This window comes from Oryx dammah, unplaced genomic scaffold, assembly GCF_014754425.2.
Source record: "Oryx dammah isolate SB20612 unplaced genomic scaffold, SCBI_Odam_1.1 HiC_scaffold_27, whole genome shotgun sequence".
Taxonomy (NCBI): Eukaryota; Metazoa; Chordata; class Mammalia; order Artiodactyla; family Bovidae; genus Oryx; species Oryx dammah.
Window position 1 is genome coordinate 135,486,988 of NW_024070211.1, and position 22,499 is coordinate 135,509,486.

At 40.0% G+C, this 22,499-nt stretch overlaps 1 protein-coding gene across 5 annotated transcripts in view; it reads left to right on the forward strand.

Annotated features, from left to right (window-relative positions):
- HERC2 (HECT and RLD domain containing E3 ubiquitin protein ligase 2) overlaps positions 1-22,499 on the forward strand; it is a 237,601-nt gene that overhangs the window by 193,575 nt on the left and 21,527 nt on the right. For all 5 annotated transcript variants that reach the window (XM_040227910.1, XM_040227909.1, XM_040227906.1 and 2 more), the window contains 9 exons: positions 1,670-1,777; positions 3,206-3,337; positions 3,721-3,879; positions 3,963-4,081; positions 4,681-4,806; positions 5,249-5,404; positions 5,794-5,909; positions 6,010-6,208; positions 15,644-15,858. In XM_040227910.1, the coding sequence (XP_040083844.1) occupies positions 1,670-1,777; positions 3,206-3,337; positions 3,721-3,879; positions 3,963-4,081; positions 4,681-4,806; positions 5,249-5,404; positions 5,794-5,909; positions 6,010-6,208; positions 15,644-15,858 (1,330 nt within the window). The remainder of the gene's footprint in view (positions 1-1,669; positions 1,778-3,205; positions 3,338-3,720; positions 3,880-3,962; positions 4,082-4,680; positions 4,807-5,248; positions 5,405-5,793; positions 5,910-6,009; positions 6,209-15,643; positions 15,859-22,499) is intronic.

The following is a 22,499-nucleotide window of genomic DNA, read 5'->3' on the forward strand; positions in this document are numbered from 1 at the left end:
GATTTTGCCTACTTTTTTCATTTATATTTGTTTTTTTGTCATGTGTTTTGGGGCTTTGTTCAGACCTAAAAGAAGCAGAAGAGATTAACAGGAGACAGCAAGAATACACAGAACTATACAAAAAGGTCTAAGGACCCAGAGTCATTGTTACCATATTTTCCTTTGTTATCATGTTTTCACTGTTTTCGTGAATTCTTTGAACATATTTATTGTAGTTTTGAAGTCATTGTCTACTCGGTTCTGCATTTGGCCCATTAGGGTCAGTTTCTGTTGTCTGATTTTATTCCCACATATGGCTCACATTTTTCAGTGTTTTTGCATATCTCATTATATTTTGTTGAAAACTTAAGCATTTTAGATTCTGTTGGAGTCTGAGTTTTTAAAAAAGATTTGTAATTGTTGCTAGATTTCTATGGTTGTTTTGTGTATTTCTTTTGTAAGATGCCTGGAATTACTCTCTAAAATCTCTCCCCTGCGTCACATATTCACTGATATCCTAGCTTACTTTTTAATTTTGATTTTTATTTTCTAGCCTGACGTTTAGGGTTTGTTCCATATCTGCTTGATTTAGCCTGCTCATTTCCCTGTCTGTGGATGGATCTCTGTGGGTGGAAGCAAGGGAGGGCATGGAAATCAGTGTTTTGGCAGTTTTCCTGTGTGTGTGTGTGTGTGTGTGTGTGTGTGTGTGTGTGCGTGCGAGTGCACACACACGTGCACAGGCACACGCATACCCAACTCTCTGTTTTCTTGGGGACCTGTGCCTCGAATCACCCGGGCATCCATGACGTCTTCATTGAGCCCTTCTCTGTTCTCTGACTTCTAGAATCTTCTTGTCAGATTTCTGGCTAGTTCTCGTGTCTGGCACTCCCCAGCCACACCACATTCTCGAGCCAGCAAAGATGCAAGCTTTTCTGTATGTCCTCAGTTACCCTCCCGACTCTCTGACTTTTAGGATCTCTGCCCAGGCACTGCCCCGCTCTGCACCAGTTAGCGTGAAGTCACTGGAGACAGAGTCCCATCCTGGTAAAGTTGAGCTGCAGCTGCACAGGGCAACCCTAGGCGAGAACACATAGGCTCTCACTGTCCCTACCTGAGTTGGGCAGTTTTTCCGTGAATGAACTCTTATCAGTTTGTTCACCTTGAATTGATTTGAAGAGCCCTGGGATCATTGTTTCTTACTATTTTGAGTGATTTTATAGTTGTTTTGCCAACCTTTTCCCTCCACCATAACCCAGGTCATAGCCTTCACTGATTCTTTTCTAAGCTAATTTGTCCCAGAGAAGACTCTAGATCTAATGCTAAATTCTTGGTGGACATGATTTTATATGGCTTTTAAAATGTGGGGTGGGGTGGGGGGGCAGGATAATAAAGCTTGGTCTCCTGGTTAGGGCTGTAGCATGAAAATTTTTCCAGAAGTGAGACCACAAAACCAGTTGGCCAAGTGAGAGTGTCTTCTGTTGTTTCATCATGGGTGAAATGTTTTGTGGGAGGCAGAGTTGGAGTGAGAGGAGTCCTTATTTTTGAGGGTAGTTCTTCCCGGCTTTCTGCTTTTCGGTAGCTGTTGCACATCATTTCACAGTCACTGCTTCTGTGTCATATGATTGTGGCCCTGTCTGTGGTTTGCTGACTTGGGAGCATTACCTTGGTTTTGTGCCTACTTGTCCTCCAGGTGCAGAGGGACTCAGGGTGGAGTTTGACCGGCAGTGCTCCACCGAAAGGCGCCATGACCCTCTCACAGTTATGGATGGTGTCAACAGGATTGTCTCCGTGCGGTCAGGTAGGAAGAAAAGTTGAGCTTGCTTTTGTAGAACAGAACCATTAGAACATTACTGCTTCATTCTCATGTGCGACTTCACGAGAGAACGATAAGTGACCTAACTGCAAAATACTCTAGGTTTTATCTGTTTTCCCCCTGTGCTTTCAGTAAGATGATTTATTCAAGTGATGCATGTACCTCCCCACCGATGGGTGGGATTACTGGTGTCCAGTGCGACTGCCGGTCCTTTTCGGGGGCACTGGTTGTCGGGAGGGCCCAGTCTCACCTAGACAATGGAGATGGTGCTGTAAGGTGTTTGGGAGTGTCAGACTCATGCACGGTAAAGGTTGACATACTACAAGGCTTCTTAAAGGTTTTATTTTTTAATTGATTGCTGTGAGGAGGTAGGCTCCCCACTGAGTAAGTGTTATGTGTGCCCGGTGGACAGTACTGGAGTAGATGGGAGGGGTCTCCTTTGGGCCTCTCCCTGCTCTGATGTGCTCTGTGAGATTTATCAAGAGCGAATCACTCTGTCTAGGGGCTTGTTAAATGCCCTTCACTGGGGTTTTTAGAATCATTGGTGTAGGTGTCTGTGTGTCTGTGTGTGCAGATCTCTTCAGATATCTTTATTCTTCATCTGGAGCCAGGGTCAACAAATGTTTCCTAACATAACTACTCCCCTCTGCCTTTGTAGCAAAGGCAGCCGCAGACCAAATATAAATGATGGGCCTGGCTGTGTGCCAGTAGAATTTTACTCACAAGAGGTTACTTTGGATGAAGTGGTATCACAGATGAGCATGGATTTTTTTTTTTCTGGCAGTTTGACAGATGTCACTGTAGTATGCAGTAGTCTTCTGACATGTTTCCAGTTTCTCTGCTTCCAACAGGATCCCTTCCAGGCTACTCCCACACTACTACCTGATGACTCCTCTAAGGGGAAGTTCAGTTGGGGTGGAACACCATAAGCTTGTCTCCCCAGCTCCTCTCTAGGGCACCCTAGGCTTCTCTCCTCTCCCTGGAGGGTGGCTCATCTGTGCTGAACTGCCCCTGTGCTTCAGTGGGGGCCCTGTGTCTCTGAACACTTGCTTCCCCTTTGAGGAAGACGGAGGCTTTCTCTTTGGCTGCCTGGGTAATAACCATTTCATCAGACCCTCTCAAAGAAACTTCTGTAGGCCCTGACCCTGGTGTGAGCATGGACTGGCTCTGTGGGCCTCTCATATAGCATTGTGGTTGTGTGTGAGTGTCTTCTGTTGGGGCAGTGCCTGCCTGTGCTCTACTCCCAGTTGCTTGCTACAGTGTGAGCTGAAGGCCTTGGTGTGAATCCACCTGGGCAGTGGGCTGGAGGAGCTGGCTGTCGTTCAGACAGGGTGTGAGTGATTTTGTATCTAAGGAAGTTGATGTTGATCTGATGATGGGTAAACCCACCACCAATGTGCTTTTGTCCCCCAGGCCGGGAGTGGTCTGACTGGTCCAGCGAACTGCGCATCCCAGGGGATGAGTTGAAGTGGAAGTTCATCAGTGATGGGTCTGTGAATGGGTGGGGCTGGCGCTTCACAGTCTACCCCATCATGCCAGCTGCAGGTGAGGAGGGGGCTTGGTGATCCAAGCCAGGGAAATACACACGTATTTTCACTTGGTGCTTTGTAGTCTACCTTCTGTTTTGTTGGGACCCAGCACTGCCCAAGGCCCGACCACATCAAGGCTCAGAACTGCATGAGGCTTCACTTGTCTGGCTGTTGGGGTGTGGCACTCTGTTTTCACCCAAAGTCTCCCAGCTGTTGCTGGTTGCCATTCTTCAGCCGTGTGAGTTCTCCCTGTGCGGAGCTTAGTCACGTGACACAAGAGTGGCACAGCCCTCTGGCCATGGCATCCATGTGGATGATGCACTCACTTTGGGTGAATCTCCTTGTGGGGTAGCTGTTGCCCTGCCCAACAAGGGGATGTTTATAATTACCTTTCTTCAGGCCCTAAAGACCTTCTTTCTGATCGCTGCGTCCTCTCGTGTCCATCCATGGACTTGGTGACTTGTTTGTTGGACTTCCGGCTCAACCTTGCCTCAAACAGAAGCATCATCCCCCGCCTTGCAGCATCCCTGGCGGCTTGTGCGCAGCTGAGTGCCTTGGGTGAGTGGCACCTCTGTTGCCAGGTCTGTCTTACTCCTTGAGAAGAACGGTCATCCTCAGACTTCTCTGTCTTCTCATTTCAGCTGCCAGTCACAGAATGTGGGCCCTTCAAAGACTGAGGAAGCTTCTTACAACTGAATTTGGACAATCAATTAACATAAACAGGCTACTTGGAGATAATGATGGGGAAACAAGAGCTCTGGTATGAAACATTATAGTTTCTAGTTGTGTGACCCTTTGGGACTAAAATGTTGCTTTAATTATTTTAACTTTTTAATCACAGAAGAGTTGGGAAATTTCATATAGGACTAAGACAGCCTTTCTTGCATTCAGGCTCCTTTATGTTGCTACTATACTGAGTGCAAGCTGGACTTTGATTATAGAAACAGCCCCATGTAGATGGCTGTGAGGATAGGATTGTCTTTTGGGCTGTATGAGTCTCACCACATCCCCTTTGTTTTGGATGAAGTAGTTATTGTTAAAAGAATGCTTATCTTAACCATGTTGGAGATGGAGGTTTGTGAAGCAGAAATTCCTTTCTGGTTCCCTGGGAGAACTGTTTTTGTTATACTGAAATTAAGACCAAATATTCTGAAGTGAATTTTCATGCTCTTCTTTTTAATTTCAGTATTCATTATGTCTTTTTAGATTTTTTCCCATTTATAAATATCAGTCACTTGTTTTAGAGGAGAATAGTATCAGTATAATGAAACATTTGACTCACAGAAACAAAACACTCAACTCACCTCTCCTGAATTTGGTTTCCTAGTTTGGGCTATAATTTTGTTATTTTCTTAAAAGAGTTTTTCAGGCAGTGCTCTTGCTGCTTTGGTGAAAGGCCTTCCAGAAGCTTTGCAAAGGCAGTTTGAATATGAAGATCCTATTGTGAGAGGTGGCAAGCAGCTACTGCACAGCCCATTCTTTAAGGTAATACTTGACTTGTTTTGAGGTGGTGAGAGAACTGCAGAGAGCTGTCAAATACAGTATGTCAAATATCAGGCATCCCTGAGGACACGTATAGGTACTGAAGCTGAATGTGAAACATTTTCAGGACTGTCTGTGTGATCTGAGCTCTCGTGCTTTAATAACAGTGTACTTTTAGATGCTCTCACTTAGGTGGCAAGTCTTGTAGCCGTGGTCTGATCTGGGTTCCTGTTGTCAGGTGCATCACTAGGAGCTGGGCAGGAATAATCCACAGCCTTGGTGATGCCACGCCTCTTGCTGGGCGTGTGGCAGTGATCTGGAGTGAGGAATTCTGAAGGAAGACCCACAGAGAGCCTGCATGGGGGCTGTCTTTGGCATGCAGTACTGGTGAAGTAGAATGTTCACTGTGTCTGAGTGCCCCCGTGTTAATTTTTGCTGGCTGCAGGTACTAGTAGCTCTTGCTTGTGACCTGGAATTGGACACGCTCCCTTGCTGTGCTGAAACACACAAGTGGGCTTGGTTCCGGAGGTACTGCATGGCCTCCCGTGTGGCTGTGGCCCTGGACAAGAGAACGTCGCTGCCCCGTCTCTTTCTCGATGAGGTATTATTGTACCTTATTTTGGAACCTCTTTGGGGATGCAAAGTATTTTCTTTTATAGTGTAAAAAGATGCCAGTGTTATAGTAACATCTGTCTTGGCAAGGAATATCATAAAAAAAGAAGCACATAGTTGAAAATGAATAACACTGAATTTCAGTTAAAGTTTGTTTTTAGTAAAGATACAGTGATATTGCCTAGACATTTTAAAGTATCTTCAATGTAATATAATCTTGGTTTTGATTATTAACCCTAAGATCACAGTGTTGATGTTGGCATTCCCTCATTTTCTTGGTTGGGAAGACCTCCTCTCCTGTCTTCTTGCCTTAGTATTATTTATTTTATTCCTGAGAGATGAGTGCTTGATTTATAATCTCATAATAATATTGTGCAGGTGGCTAAGAAAATTCGTGAATTAATGGCAGATGGCGAAAACATGGATGTTCTCCATGAGAGTCACAGCATTTTTAGAAGAGAGCAAGATGAACAGCTTGTGCAGTGGATGAACAGGTTGACTATAGCCAAAACAAGAATTAATATTGTCTGTGGGAAAATGGTGCTTAACATGGAGTTCTTTCCCATGTCAATTGTTTTTTTATGTTTGTTACAGGCGACCAGATGACTGGACTCTTTCTGCTGGTGGCAGTGGAACAATTTATGGATGGGGTCATAATCATAGGGGTCAGCTTGGGGGCATTGAAGGTGCAAAAGTTAAAGTCCCTACGCCATGTGAAGCCCTTGCAGCTCTCAGACCTGTGCAACTAATTGGAGGAGAGCAGACGCTCTTCGCAGTGACAGCTGATGGGAAGGTAAGAAGGTGTATTTTCTGTGTCATACTGACATCGAAACTGCGAGACAGCTGTGGCTAGAGGGCAGTTTGGTTCATAATGTGTATAAAGATTCTATACCAAAACGTTATCTCAAGATTAATAGTATTCATGGTATACTGAAAGCAGTATGCCATAAATTCTATAGTATTTCTGCATAATCTTTAACGTAGTCTATGACTTTAGAATTTTTTACTTTGAAATGCAGCATACATACAAAAGTGTATTATAGTTATTTGCATATCAGTTCATTTGATGTATGTATTACTTTTTTGTCTGCTGTCATAATGCTGTCTTTTAAGAAATTTTCGATTGGAGGGTAATTGCTTTATATTATCATGTTAGTTTCTGCTGTCTATCAACATGATCATCCATAGGTGTACGTCCCCTCCTTCTTGGACCTCCCTCCCTCCTCCCACCGCATCCCACTGCTCTTGATTGTCACGGCGCACTGGGTTTGAGCTCCCTGTATCATACATTTGCCCTGGCCATCTGTTCTACATATGGTGCTGTATATGCTAGTGTTACTGTTTCAGTTCATCCCTCCCTCTCCTTCCCCCACTGTGCCCACAAGTCTGTTCTCTGTGTTTGCCTCTCCATTGCTCCCCTGTAGATAGGTTCATCAGTGCCATCTTTAAAGATTCCATATATATGTGTTAATATACAATATTTGTTTTTCTCTGACTTACTTCACTCTGTATAATAGGCTCTAGGTTCATCCCCCTTATTAAAACTGACTCAAATACGTTCTTTTTTGGTAGCTGAGTAATAATCTATTATATATATGTACCACAACTTCTTTATCCATTCACCTGTCAGTGGACATCTAGGTTGGTTCCATGTCCTAGCTACTATAAATAGTACTGCAGAGAACACATGTGTCTTCTTCAATTATGGTTTTCTCAGGGTATATGTCTAGTAGTGGGATTCCTGGCTTATATGGTAGTTGGAATAAGACTAGCTTTTTAAGGAATTTCCATAGTGGCTATATCAATTTACATTCTCACCAACAGTGCAAGAGGGTTCCCTTTTCTCCACACCCTCTCCAGCATTTATTGTTTGTAAATGTTTTGCTGATCGCCATTCTGACTGGTGTGAGGTGATAACTCATTGTAGTTTTGATTTGCATTTCTCTAATAGTGAACAGTGTTGAGCATCTTTTCATGTGTTTCTCAGCCATCTGTATGTCTTTGGAGAAGTGTCTGTTTAGGTATTCCACCAATTCTTTGATTGGGTTGTTTGTTTTTCTGATATTGAGCTGCATGAGCTACTTGTATATTTTGGATTGCAGCTGTTTTCTTCCGTTCTGAGAGTTGGGAGAAAATAATTGCAATTATTTTATCCTTGTTTATAGTTTCCTTTGATGTACAACAACTTAGAAGTTTAATTAGGTCCTACTTGTTTATTTTGTTTTTATTTCCATTATTCTAGGAGGTGAGTCATAGAGGATCTTACTGTGATTTATGTCTAGGAGTGTGCTGCCTATGTTTTCCCCTAGGAGCTTTATAGTTTCTGGTCTTTAATCCATTTTGAGTTTATTTTTGTGTATGTCTTAGGAGGTGTTCTAGTTTCATTCTTTTACATGTAGCTGTCCAGCTTTCCCAGCACCACTTATTGAAGAGGCTGTCTTTTCTCCATTGTATGTTCTTGTGTCATTTGTCAAAGATAAGGTGCCCATAGATGCGTGGGTTTCTCTCTGTGCTTTCTATCTTATTCCATTGGTCTATATTTTTGTTTTTTGTGCCAACCATACTATCTTGATGACTGTAGCTTTGTAGTATAGTTGGAAGTCAGGAAGTTTGGTTCTTATATAGCCTGTTTTCTTTCTCAAGTTTGCTTTGTCTCTTTGGGGTCTTTTGTGTTTGCATACAAATTGTGAAATTTTTCGTTCCAGTTCTGTGACAGATACCACTGGTAGTTTGATAGGGATTGCATTGAATCTGCTTTGAGTAGTATAGGCAGTTTCATGATACTGATTCTTCCAGTCCAAGAACATGGTATAGCTCTCCATCTTTTTGTGTTGTCTTTGATGTCTTTCATCAGTGTCTTATAGTTTTCTGCATACAAGTCTTTTGTCTTTTTAAATCGGTTTATTCCTAGGTATTTTGTTCTTTTTGTTGCAGTGGTGAATGGGATTGTTTCCTTAATGTCTCTTTCTGATTTTTCACTGTTAGTGTATAGGAATGCAAGGAATTTCTGTATATTAATTTTATTAATATATCCTATGACTTTATTATATTCGTTGATCAACTCTAGTGATTTTGATCGGTCAGCTCTGCTTATAGGCTATCCTCCAGTGGTTGTTCCTTAGCCAGGCAAGAGGTGGAGAAGGCCAAGGCTTATTAGGGCTCACTTGTTCCCTTGAGCTGCAGAGAGGGTGGAATGTGGCAGCCAGAATTAGGAGGTACTAAGTAGTGCCTGCGGCGTTAGACTTGCCAGACATTGTCACAGTCTGAGGCGGGTCATGTGCTCTCCCAGAGGAATATACCTCAATTTGTGGGTCCCTAGGAAGAACCAAGCTGCTTAGACTCCCAGCATGGGTTGGGCAGTAACCTGTGCCTGCTCACAGCTGTTGGCAGCTGCCACCTCTGGGGTCAGGACTGCAGTGACGGCTTTCTGCCTCAGGCGCTTGCCCTGGTTTTGGCAGTGCCTAGTCATTCACGCTGACTTAAAGTGCAGTCGTGTCACATTGTGCCTCTGGCTCTCCTACCAGTTTCGCTGGTTTTGGCAGCCGCCACCTGGGCACAAACCGCTGTCTGCAAATGCATGGAGTAGGAGTTGGAGTGTCCCAGTGGCAATGATATTTTGTCTCTCTGGGATGCTCAGCTTTTTCCCTGGGCTCCCTCAGCTGTGTCCTACTAACATCCTCAGAGTATTCTCACAGTTGGCCAGATCAGGACCTCTCCCTGAGATTCAAAGCTTGAGCCTCAGCACTCAGCCCCTATTTGTTCCAGGCCAGCAGTGTGAGCAGCTTCTCACCTGGGAGGTGATGTTTGGCAGCTATCTCTGTGGTGAGTTCTCTCTATTTTGCCTTCCAAGCCCTCGCCATTGTGTTCCCCTCTGAGGTTCTGAAACTACCCCCCTCCCCCAACACCTTCCATGAGGGGTTTCCGAGTATGTGGAAACTTTTCCTCCTTTATAGCTCTCTCCCCAGGGCTCAGGTCCCTGTCCTGAAATCCTTTCTCGTTTTTTTAACCTTTATCTTTTGACCTACCTCATTCTAAGGAGATTGGCTTGCCTGTTTGAAAGTCTGGGTCTTCTGCCAGCATTTAGAAGGTGTTCTTTAGGAGTTGTTCCATATGTAGATGTATTTTTGATGTATTTGTGGAGGAGAAAGTGACTTCCTCATCTTATTCTATCAGCGTCTTGGAAGTTCTCCCATAATGCTGTCTTTTAAAAAATTGCTGCTGATACGTGGAAATAGTTGATATTTCTATATTGACTGTATGTCTAGTGAAAGTAAAAGTTGCTCAGTCATGTCCAACTCTTTGCAGTCCCATACAGTCCATGGAATTCTCCATGGCCAGAATACTGGAGTGAGTAGCTGTTCCCTCCTCCAGGAGATCTTTCCAACCCAGGGATCGAACCCAGGTCTCCTGCATTGCAGGTGGATTCTTTGCCAAATGAGTCACAGGGGAAGCCCATATGTCTAGTGACCTTATTATATTCTTCTTTCTTAGTATCTCAAACGGTTTTGTATCATCTTTATAAATTCATGTTCTGAGATGAATTTTGTTCATTCCTTTTCAGTTCACCTGTCTTTTACAGAGAAATGGAGCTAATTGGGCTGGGTGGGAATTGCAGTATAATACTGAACAGGGGTGGTGGTAATGGACCTTCTTTTTGTCTTAATTTAGGCTGCAAAAGAAACACTGTGATGGGATCCTTGACACACTTACTGTGAGGTTTTGATAGATGTCTGTTGAGGTCCTTTAATGGACCAGAACCTGGTGGTCTGGAGTCAATGATAAGAAAGTAAAGGAGAGAGAAAGAGGCTGATATTCCTTGGTTTATGCAGAAAACCAGTTAAGTCCCTGACATGGGGCTTGCTCTGTTCACGAAGGCTTCGGGTGCCCTCTCGAAGGGGTGAAGGGGCAGAGCGCCTTTTCGAGAGGGTCTTAGAAGGCCAGTCAGGGAAGTGAACCCAGAGGGCGTCTGTGCTCCAGAGAATTAGCCTGAAAGAGAGAGAGAGAGACAGAGAGAGAAAGAAGACATGGGGCCCAAAGCTCTGATGGAGCAAAGGTGTTTTATTCAACAATGTGTGGGTATTTATACTCTCTTACAAGGTAGCTATTTCCAGCAGAGATAAAATCAAAACTTACAAGTTACCAAGGAAACATGAGGTCATCCATATGAAAGAGAGGGTTGTAATAATCACTTTTACCATATGCTTCATAAAAAGGAAGAGGGTCGTAAATAGTTACTTATCACCATATGGAAAAATTAACAAAGGAAATGTATGCATTCCTAAGCCCCCAGGAGTAGTTTGCTACTCCACTTAATTCCTGAATATTCAGGAATTAATAAGGGACAGAGGATTCACGACAGATCCAAAACAGCACACTGGAAGCCTCCTGTTAAATGCTTCCTGACAAATGCCCGTTATCAAATTAAGGAAGTTTGCATCTTTTTCTAGTTAGGAATGGATATTGACTTTTGTCAAACATCTTTCTTCATTTAAAACACTATCATACAGATGTTTTTCTCCTCGTGGTGTTGTCTGGTCGCTAAGTCACGGCCAGCTCTTTGCAACTCCATGGACTGCAGCGTTCCTGTCCTTCACTATTTCCTGGAGTTTGTTCGAAACAGTCATGTCCACTGAGTCAGTGATGCTGTCCAAGCATCTCATCCTCTGTCACCCCCTTCTCCTGCCCTCAATCTTTCCCAGCATCAGGGTCTTTTCCAGTGAGTCAGCTCTTTGCATCAGGGGGCCAAAGATTAATATAGTGAATTAGATTGATTGCTTTTCTTGTATCAAATGGTCTTGCATTCATTGAAGAAACCTTACTTGGTTAGGTTCTGTTTTATTTATATATTTATAAATATTTACACACACACACACTCTCTCTCTCTCTCCACGTCAGGTTATGATACTATATTATCTGTTTAACTTACAACAGTTTACATAAAACAATACAAATTTATTATGTCATAGTCTGGGTGGCTTAGGTTGGTCCTCCAAAGTAGAATCTCTCATCAGGCTGCAGTTGCTGCAGGACTGGCCTGAGGAAGATTCAGCTTGCCGTGACCTATTGGCTGAGGTTGCCTTCAGCTCTTTGCCATCTCACAACATGTCAGCTGGCTTTATCAAAGCAGGAGAGCCTGAGAGCAAGACAGAAGTCACAGTCTTGTGCAAGCTAACACAGAAGTGACATGTCATCCCTGTTGCTATATTCTATCCTTTAGGAGAGTGTCACTGGGCTCAGCCCACATCTAAGGAGGGATTACATAAGGGCGGGAATCCTGCAAGCAGGGACTCTGGGAAGCAAATCAGAGGTTACCTGCCAGAAGTATCAAGGTCATGCTACCCAGAAGTATCAAGGTCATGCTACCCAGAAGTATCAAGGGTTGAAGTGTAGCTCTCTTTTTTTTGTTTTCTGGTTGTTTTAACATATTTAAAATCTAAAGTTAATCAGTATTTCTGTACTCCTCTCAAATAAGAAAGGCTGATCCTTTGTTATTCTGTGTTTTCGTCCTAACCTGTGTCCCTAATGATAAGCATTATTATTATTGTTTTTTTATATAGACCATATAGTTTCTGGATTTACCCAAATGTTATACACATCTTTTCTCACCAGTTATTTCTTATGTCCTGGATTATCTGGGATAATTTTCCTTCTCAGTTCAGTTCAGTCACTCAGTTGTATCTGACTCTTTGCGACCCCATGGACTGCAGCACGCCAGGCCTCCCTGTCCATCAACAACTCCCGATGTTTACTCAAATTCATGTCCATTGAGTCGGTGATGCCATTAACCATCTCATCCTCTGTCATCCCCTTCTCTAACTGCCTTCAATCTTTGCCAGCATCAGGGTCTTTTCAAATGAGTCAGTTCTTCACATCAGGTGGCCAGAGTATTGGAGCTTCAGCTTCAGCGTCAGTCCTTCCAATGAATATTCAGGACTGACTTCCTTTAGGATGGACTGGTTGGATCTCCTTGCAGTCCAAGGGACTCTCAAGAGTCTTCTCCAACACCACAGTTCAAAAGCATCAATTCTTTGGTGCTTAGCTTTCTTTATAGTCCAACTCTTAAATCCATACATGACTACTGGAAAAACTATAGCTTTGACTAGACAGGCCTTTGCTGACAAAATAGTGTCTCTGCTTTTTAATATGCTATCTAGGTTGGTCATAACTTTTCTTCCAAGGAGCAAGCATCTTTTAATTTTATGGCTGCAGCACCATCTACAGTGATTTTGGAGCCCCCAAAAATAGTCTGTCATCGTTTCCACCGTTTCCCCATCTGTTTTCCATGAAGTGATGGGACCAGATGCCATGATCTTCGTTTTCTGAATGTTGAGCTTTAAGCCAAATTTTCCACTCTCCTCTTTCACTTTCAAGAGGCTCTTTAGTTCTTCTTTGCTTTATAATAAGGGTGGTGTCATCTGCATATCTGAGGTCATTGATATTTCTCCCGGCAATCTTGATTCCAGCCCAGCGTTTCTCATGATGTACTCTGCATATAAGTTAAATGGATGACAATATACAGCCTTTCCCTATATGGAACCATGTTGTTCCATGTCCAGTTCTCACTGTTGCCTCCTGACCTGCATACAGATTTCTCAAGAGGCAGATCAGGTGGTCAGTCCTTCTACTGATACTTTAAACATGTATTTTCAGTTTCTTTTAGTGAGGGTCTGTTGTTGGTGAATCTCCTGATTGGTATTTTTTTTTTTTTTTTTAAATATCTTGATTTTGTCCTTTTTCTAGGTCAGGGTTGCAAACTTTTTCTGTGAAGGTTGCCATAGTATTTTTTGGCTATGGGACTCATACAGTCTGATCTCTGTTACAATTATGAAAGCAACTTGAGGTGAATATGAGTGAGTGTGCCTGTGCTCTAATAAAACTTTTCTTTTTTAAATAAAAAATAGGTGGTGGGCCTGATTTGGCCTGTGGGTAGTAATCCAGGCCATGTACTAGAGTATAAAATTTTCAGTTGACCTTTATTTTTAGTCAGTCTATTAAATGTTTTATTCTTCTGGGTTTTGGCCCTCACTGATCATGACCTGGGATGTCAGCAGTCAGATTAATTTTTACCCAAATGAAAGTTAAATCCTTTCTTTGTATAAATCCTTTCTTTGTATAATAGCTGCTTCTAAAATCTTTCTTTAGTGACTTATACTTTCACTATGATATATTTAGATGTCAATTTCTTTTTTTTTTTTTCCTGTCCTTTTTTATTTTTTATTTATTTATTTTTTTAACCAGATGGTGAGGGATGAGGGATGGGCTTCCTGGTTCTAGGAACTGGTCTTTTAACATTCTGATAAATTCTCAGACATTATTTTTTCAAATATGGCCTCTCCCATATTTTCTCTATGATCTGTACTTAAAACTCCGAGTTCTAATTGATGTTCAAGTGAGGAGGTCTATTCCCAATTCTCTCTTCTTTTCTGTTTCCTCTTCTTTCTGAGTTTCTTTGCCATATGCTCGGTAATTTCCTCAGAGCCATATGCTAGTTTTGTAATATTTCTTCACCTGCTTATAATCTCTTTTATGCATCAGGGCTTTTAATTTCAACTCTATTTTTTTTAATTTCTGCAAATTCTGCTTTGTGTTGTCTTAGTCTCTCATTCCTTGGGGATACTTTCAAGCTTTTATTTCTTTAAACATAATATTGGACTTTGTTTCTTTTGACTCTTAGATAATGGGAATTTTTTTAAATTATGAGCTGACTATTCTCCTTGAAAAATTTTATGTAGAAATTCTTTGAGATGAGGCCTAGATTTTTGTTGTTGTTGTTGTTTTTATTTAGATTTGTTATGCAATTAATGGACACATTTAAAAAAATGATAATCCTAAACTATTAGAATCTATTAACATCTTAGTTAAATATCTGCAAGAAGTAGGACTCTGAAAGGATGGGACAGCTTTTTGAAGCATAGAAAACTGCCTGGAAATAGCTCCATGAAAGTTTCCAGGTGGAGACTGAGGGATCAGGCAGTATCTAAATGAAGAGAAAAAGAGAAGCCAGCACATTTGTTTGCTTTTTCACATAGTGTTCTCTCCTGCCTCTGCTGGTTAAGAAGTTTATGGTGTTAGAGGTCTGGTTTGAAGTCACTAATCAAAAGAGAATTTATGATCCTGGGGTACTACAAGTCTAAGCCATTGTAAATTAAATTCTCTACCTACAGAATTTAGACCATAGGTAGCATTAATTCAGATTGAAAACCAACTCAGTGACCAGCTTTTGTGGTTATGAATTCTCAGGAGAGGTTTTTCACCCTTTCATTCAGCCCTAAGGTTGAGAAAGACAACTTTCTTTGTTTTCTTCTTAGTTCTCATTCAGTCTGAGTCAGAGGAAGCCCTTCTCAGTCTCTTCTTTCTGCAGTTTCCGGTTGGGCTTGACTCCTAACCCCCCACACCCTGTGCACTTGAGGTCCTCAAAACATTCCCAGGGGAAGCTGTCTTTGGGCTCCTTTATCTGTCTGAATTCTTGGTTTTACTTCTTGTTTTGGGGCTTCAAGTTTCCTTCCTGTTGTGTCAGTGCAGTAGACCAGTTGAAACAATGTGAAGCAGCCTTTAAATTGTTAACAGGAGGGGTGTTTGACATGCATTTGGAAATGGCAGTCTTGATTTTGTTTTATTATGATAAAGATGTTTTATATCCTAAATGAATTACCCACCTAGAATGAAAGAAAAAATAGTATATTTTACTATGTGAGTTATATACTGCTTTGCTGAAATATTAGATATATGTATACTTTTCCTATGGGTATTTGTGTAGGTGTTATTTGGGATTTGCATATAGTGTGTGCGTGTGTGCTTAGTCGCTTCAGTTGTGTCTGACTCTCTGCAACCCTATGGACCATGGCCTGCCAGGCTCCTCTGTCCATGGGATTCTCCAGGCAAGAATTCTGGAGTGGGTTGCCATTTCCTTCTCCGGGGTTGCATATAGTAGATAATTAAAATTTTTTTTAATATTCTTGGTATTAATTGTAATTGCTATTCTAGACAAAAATAGAAGTACTTGCAGGGAAAAGATGTGTTTTCAAAATATATTTTCTGAATTTGGGGTTTCTATTAATTGTAATTTTTTCTTTAATTTTTAGAATTCTGATAAAGCAAAAATAAAGTCTTAATTTTAAATTTCATTTTTCTGTGGTAAAAATACCTAGAGCATTGATTTAATTTATTGATTATTGAAATATGGGATCCTTAGATAAAAATACGATGTCTGTATTATTTTATCTTGTAGCTATATGCCACTGGGTATGGTGCAGGCGGCAGACTAGGAGTTGGAGGGACAGAATCGGTGTCCACCCCCACATTACTTGAATCCATTCAGCATGTGTTCATTAAGAAAGTAGCTGTGAACTCAGGAGGAAAACACTGTCTTGCCCTCTCTTCAGAAGGAGAAGTTTACTCTTGGGGTGAAGCAGAAGATGGGAAGTTGGGGCATGGCAACAGAAGGTATTTTGTGAAAACATCATTTTCAGTGTTATGTTTTCCTTTTCTTGATTTTGTTTGTGCTAATGCTTGTATAGTATATTGGCAGTTTGTTTTTAAGGACAACATCTGCAATAATCTACTCAAACTTAATGACTTATTTAGCAGAAATAATTCATGTAACATTATTTAGGCTCGCCTACATGACCTCTCTGTTGGGGGACATCAAATCTGAATTTTGATTTCTGATTACCAAGTATGGTGGGCTTCATCTTGTCCTTTCCCCTGAGGCTGCTTACCCTGGTCCTAGTTCTCCACTAATAGCTGGCCTTTTGTTAACATACAGATGCTAAACCTATAAATACAGAGCAAATGGCAGTGAGGGGAAAGGAACACACAGATGACACAGTTTTTTACACAAAACAACCAAACTCAGTAATTTTTAAAAAGTAATGGGAACTAAAGGCCACATTGGAGTCACAGGACCTTTGCATCTGAAATAACTAAAGCACCAGGCAAGACACATGAAACAGCAGCCCTCAAGGCATTGAGTAATAGGCGATAAAGTGTGTTCAGTGATCTCCAGTGAGCACTGACACTCACTTGTGGGGAGCCTGAGAGGCAAGGAATAGGTCACCTAAAAAGATTGGGGGGGGAGCATTTTCAGAGCTCACGGAGCTCAGTAGGTAGTGCCTACTCCCAAACCTCATAATTCATAGGACACTAAGTAGCAGACTAAGAATGATGGGGCACAAAATTGCCAAAAAAATTTAACCGTAGACTAACTGAATATTGTTTTGATCTCACTAACAAAGCTAAAAAAAGCTGGACATGAAAGGACTAAACTGTTTACAAGTAACTTAACTATGCTGTAGAGGTCAAAGCTCAAGAATATGTTATGGATACAAACAACATATAGTATTTACAGTGTTGTTCATTTGGTCAGAAATTATCAGGCACATGTCTATTCAGTAGTGTTGGGAACATTACATGTTCAAATGCAAAAGAATGAAATTGGACCCCTGTCTCACACCACTCACAAAAATTTGCTCAAAATGGGTTAAAAACTTGACTATAAGACCTGAAACAATGAAACTCCTATAAGAAAACATAGGGGAAAAGCTCTTTGACATTAGTCTTGGCATTGATTTTTTGGATATGACACTAAAAGCAAAAGCAACAAAAACAAATGGGACTCATCAAACTGAAAATCTACTGCACAGCAAAAGGAACAGCACAGTGAAAAGGCATCCTGTGGAATGAGAGAAGATATTTGCAAATCCTGTAACTGATCAGGAGTTAATATCCAAAATACATAAGAAACAGTGTCTAAGACCTAAAATACAGTTCACAGGATTAATGGCAGATTAAACATTACAGAAGAAAAGGACAGTGCACTTGAATACAAACCAGTAGAAACTATTCAAATGAAACAGAAGAATACATAAAAGACCGTAGTATCAGTGAGCTGTGGGCAACCTCCAGTGGCCCAGTATATGCATAATCAAAGGTGAGGAGGATGGAGATTTTGAAGATGTAATGGCTGAAAAAATTTCAAATTTGATGAAAATTATAAACCCACAGATATAAGAAGCTCAGAGACCCCTAAACAAGAGAAACATGAAGGAAACTACACCAGAGCATATCATAATCAAATTGCTCAAGATCATTGATTAGGAGAAAAAAAATTTAAAGCAGCCAGAGGGAAAAATACCAGTTATATACAGAATAACAGATGAAGGGTGGTAGTGAATTTCTGATGAGCAGTAATGCAAGCTAGAATACAGTGGAAATACTGAAAGTAAAAATAACTGTCAGCCTAGGTGTTTTTACTCAAAAGAAATTGTTTTTTCAAGAATAAAGTTTAAATAGACTTATGCAGCCATACAAAAGCTGAAATAATTCAACACCTCTGGTTCTGTACAGCTAAAAATTTAAAGAAATTACTTCAAACAGAGGAAAATTACACCAGATGGAATCAGAGCTCTATAAAACGAATGAGGAAATTACTCATGGATTAATATGGTGATGTTTTCCCTTATCTCTTTAAGAGATAGTTGAATATTTCCAGGGTATGATAAAAATGAATTGAGGATGCCTAAAATATAGGAATAAAATATATGACAGCAGTAGCACAGAGGCTGGTGGTGGAGTGGAAGTGGACATATACTGTTGCAAAGTTCTTATACTATGCCTGATGTAGTCCATGGCCCCAAACTAAACTGTAGTGATTAGAGATGCATTTTGCCATCCCCCAACGCAACCACAAAAATAATGCAACGAAAAGCTTCATCTGATAAGCCAACAGAGGAGCTAAAATGAATCATAAAATTTACTTACAAGAAACCAGAAAAAGAGAAAAAAAATGGGGTAAACAGATGAGACAAATGGTAAGCAAAATAGTAAGATGTAGCTCTAACCCAAAATATATTAACAGTCACTTCAAATGTTAAATGATCTAAACAACACAGTTAAAAGTAAAACTGTCAGATGGATATAAAAGCATGATCAAATAATATGCTACATTGAACAAATACATTTGTATTTAACACATAGATCTATTCAGAAACATAAATAGATTAAAAGGGTGGGAAAATATGCAAAAGAAAGCTGAAATACCTGTATTAATGTTACACAAACTAAAGTTCACATTAGAGAATATAAATAAGGATAAAAGGGTCATTTTATGAAATGATATGGTCAGTTCATCAAGAGGATATAATATTCCTAAATGCTTACACAGCCAATAATCTTTCAGATACACGAAATTAAAATTACTGAGCTGCAAGGAGAAACATATCTACAGTTGAAGATTTTAGTATTCCTCCCTCAATAACCAAAGCTAGAGCTCCAGTGCTTTGGCTACCTGATTCAAAAAGCTGGCGCATTAGAAAAGACTTTGATGCTGGAAAGATTTAAGGGCAGGAGGAGAAGGGGCGACAGAGGATGAGGTGGTTGGATGGCATCACCGACTCAGTGGACATGAATTTGAGCAAACTCCAGGAGACAGTGAAGGGCAGGAAAGCCTGGAGTGCTGCAGTCCATGGGGTTGCAAAGAGTTGGCCATGACTTAGTAACTGAACAACAACTCAATAACTGCTAGAGTTGGTGGATAGAAATCTGTCAGGAGACTTGAACAACTTTATCGACTCAACTTGATCACAATAGAACACTATTTACTTAACAAGACATTCTTTTCAAGTACACATGGAACAGCTGCTAATATAGATCATAATTTGGGCCAGAAAACAAATCTCATAAATCAAAAAGATTCAAGTTATATAAAAGATTTTCCCTGACCACAATGGAATTAATTAGAAATCGAGTAAATCAGTAACATATAGGAAATCCTCCATTTATTTGGAAAGTAAGTAAAACATGTTAAAATAACTGATGGGTCAAAGAAAGAATCAGAGTTAAATTAGAAACAATTTTGAACTGAGTGAAAGTGAAAACAGCATGTAAAAATATGTAGGATCCAGAAAAAGCAGTACGTAGAAGGAAACTTATAGCATAAAATGCCTTTTTATAAAAGAAAAATGGTTCCTAACAATGACCTCAGCTTCTACTTTAAGAAACTAGAATAAGAAAGACAAAGTGAGCAGAAGGAAGGAAATAAGAAAGATCAGAGCAAGAATCCATGAAATAGAAAACAGAAAAATGGAAGAAAATGAAAAAACACATAAGTCAGTTCTTTGAGAAAGTGTAATCAATGAAAACCTCCATTTAAACTGACTATCTCTACACACACACACACTGTGAGTGTGTAGGAGTATCAGGAATGAGGGAGTTTTCGTCACTGAAGATGTGTAGTTACTGAAAGATGAAGTATGTTGCATAACTTTATGCAAACGGATTTAACTGTTTAGGTGAAATGGACATATTCCTCAAAGGACACACATTCTTTAATGCTCATTCAGGAAAGATGACTTGAATAGCCCTGTGTCTATTTAAAAAATTGAATTTTCCACAAATACATCTTCAGGACCGTATAGATGACTAGTGATTTCTACCACACATATAAGTAACAGATAATACCAGTTCTGCACAAACTATTTCAGAATAGTGAAGAAGGGAATTTGCCCCAATTTAGTATTTTGTGGGGACAGTTATATTCTTATATCAAAATCAGACTCAGATATTATGAGGAAAATACAGACTAATATCCTTCATTGACATAGATGTAAAAATTCTTAATAGTTTAGAAAGTTGAGTATTAACAGTATGTAAAAGGATAAAGCAGTATGGCCAAGTGAGGTTTATGCCAGAAATTGAATAATTGTTCTAACATTAAAAAATTGATCAGTATGAAAAAGAATTATTTTGATTATCTCAGTGGATGAAAGGCAGAAAAGCATTTGGCAGATTAACCTTTGTTTCGGATAAAAAAACCTTTCAGCAATATAGGAAAGAAAGAAAACTTCCTAAACTTCATGCAGGACATCTGTGTTAAACCTGGGACTAACACGGTACCTGATAGTGGCAGACCGAGCACTTTTCCCATCTCCAGGAACAAGACAGGGCCGCCTCCTGATGTCAGCAGTCGTATTCAGCATTGTTTAGCTGGTTTAGCAAGTGCAGTACAACAATGCAGAGAGGGAAAAGGCAATCAAATTGGAGAGAGAATTTGTTGCTCTTCAGTCGCTCAGTCCAGCTCTTTGTGACCCCATGGACTGCAGCACACCTGACTGCCCGGTCCTCTGCTGTCTCCTGGAGCCTGCTCAAACTCATGTCCATTGAGTCGGTGATGCCATCCGACCATCTCGTCCTCTGTCATCTCCTTTTCCTCCTGCCTTCCATCTTTCTCAGCATCAGGGTCTTTTCTAATGAGTCCGCTGTTTTCATCAGGTGGCCAAAGTATTGGAGATTCAGCTTCAGCATCAGTCCTTCCAGTGAATATTCAGAATTAAAACTGTCCATTTACACATAATATAATTATTTATGTAGAAAATCTGATGGTATCTACAGAAAAGCTATTGGAATTAAGAGATGAGATTAGCAAAGTTGCAGGATAGAAGATCAGTAAATAAAAGTCAGTTGTAGACGAAGGAAACATTGCTGTATCAAAAAAAATCAATTTTGTGTCTTTATACATATTACATATGCAATCAGAAATTGAAATTTTAAAATGCTACTAAAATTGAAATAGGAATAAATTTGACCCCAAAATATGGATAACTTACAGATAACAAAAAAAAACCCTATAAAAATGTTACTGAGAAATTGTAAAAGACCTAAAATTATGGAGGAGTACACTGTGTTCATGGATTGGAAGACTCAAACAATCCCTTCCCATTCAAAATTTCTGTAGAAATTGACAAGATGATTATAAAATTCATGTGGAAATGCAAAGTACTTATAATAGTAAAAACAAACTTTGAAAATGAGCAAAGTTGGAGAGCTGATACTACCTAACTTCAAGTCTCATTATAAAGATATAGTAATCAAGACTGGGAGATACTGTAAAGAAAGAGAACTATGTCAGTAGAGCAGAACAGGATGGGGAGTCCAAAAATGCACTTGCAGATACTGACACAATAAGTATGGAAGAATGAAATTTGATTTGTCCCTCATAATTTGCATTGAATAATTTACAGAAGTGCAAAGACAAGGTTTTGGAAAAAAGATAAGTCTTTTCAATGAATGGTTTTGAACAATTCAATAACCATATGGTAAACAGTGAACTTAAATTCTTATCTTGTACCATTAATATCCAAAATTAAATCCTTCACTTTCTACCTAGGCCAACTAGCCGTTTTTCTGTTCAGATCTGGTTTAAAGCATGGACTATGCAACATGTCCAGTAATCTGTCCAGAAACAAGGACTATAGCCTAAATTCCACATACCGTAGCCTGAAATCTTCAGCCTTGCCTAAGGGAATACCTCAATCTTTGAACGTGAATTATCTTGCTCATATCCAAGATTAACTCATACACCTAAAACTAAAAACTTCTGGAAGAAAACATGGGGAAAACTTTTGTGACCTTAAGTCAGACAAAGATTTTTAGCTAGAACTCCAAAAGCACAATTCAATAAAGAAAAATAGGATAGATTGGACTTCATAAAAACTGTGAACTTCTCTTTGAAGAACTTCACAATTTTTATAAAGACTGTTAAGACGGACATGCTACAGACTGGGAAAACATTTGCCATCATATATTTGACTAAGGTCTTATATCTGAAATCGTTAAAAAGAGCTTTCAAAACTCAAGAAAAAGAAGTTTGTTGTCAGTGCTTGTCATTTTGTAGACTATTTGAGTCTGTAAATAAAAAGTTGATTTATAGCAAGGGTAGATAACCTGTTTCTCTAAAAGGCCAGATACTAATAAATATTTTGTCAGTCACATACCATCTTTGTTGTCTATGCTTCTTTCTTGTTTTGTTTGTTTGTTTTACAACCCTTAAAGAATGTAAAACCCATTCTCAGTTCACTGGCCTTTCAAAAACAGTAAACCTGTAGCGGCTACCCCTTGATTTAGACTGTACATCTCTTCTCTGGCATTTGGCAGCTTGTATAAAAGAAGGTAGGTAGGGTATTATGTAACTTAGAGTTCAGGCCTGAAAGATTCCTCCAGATTGATTTTTTTTTTTTTAATGATTGACTTGATGTAGATTGAGAGGTGTGCATTGAATAAGTGAATAGCAAACCAGAAGCCTAATATTA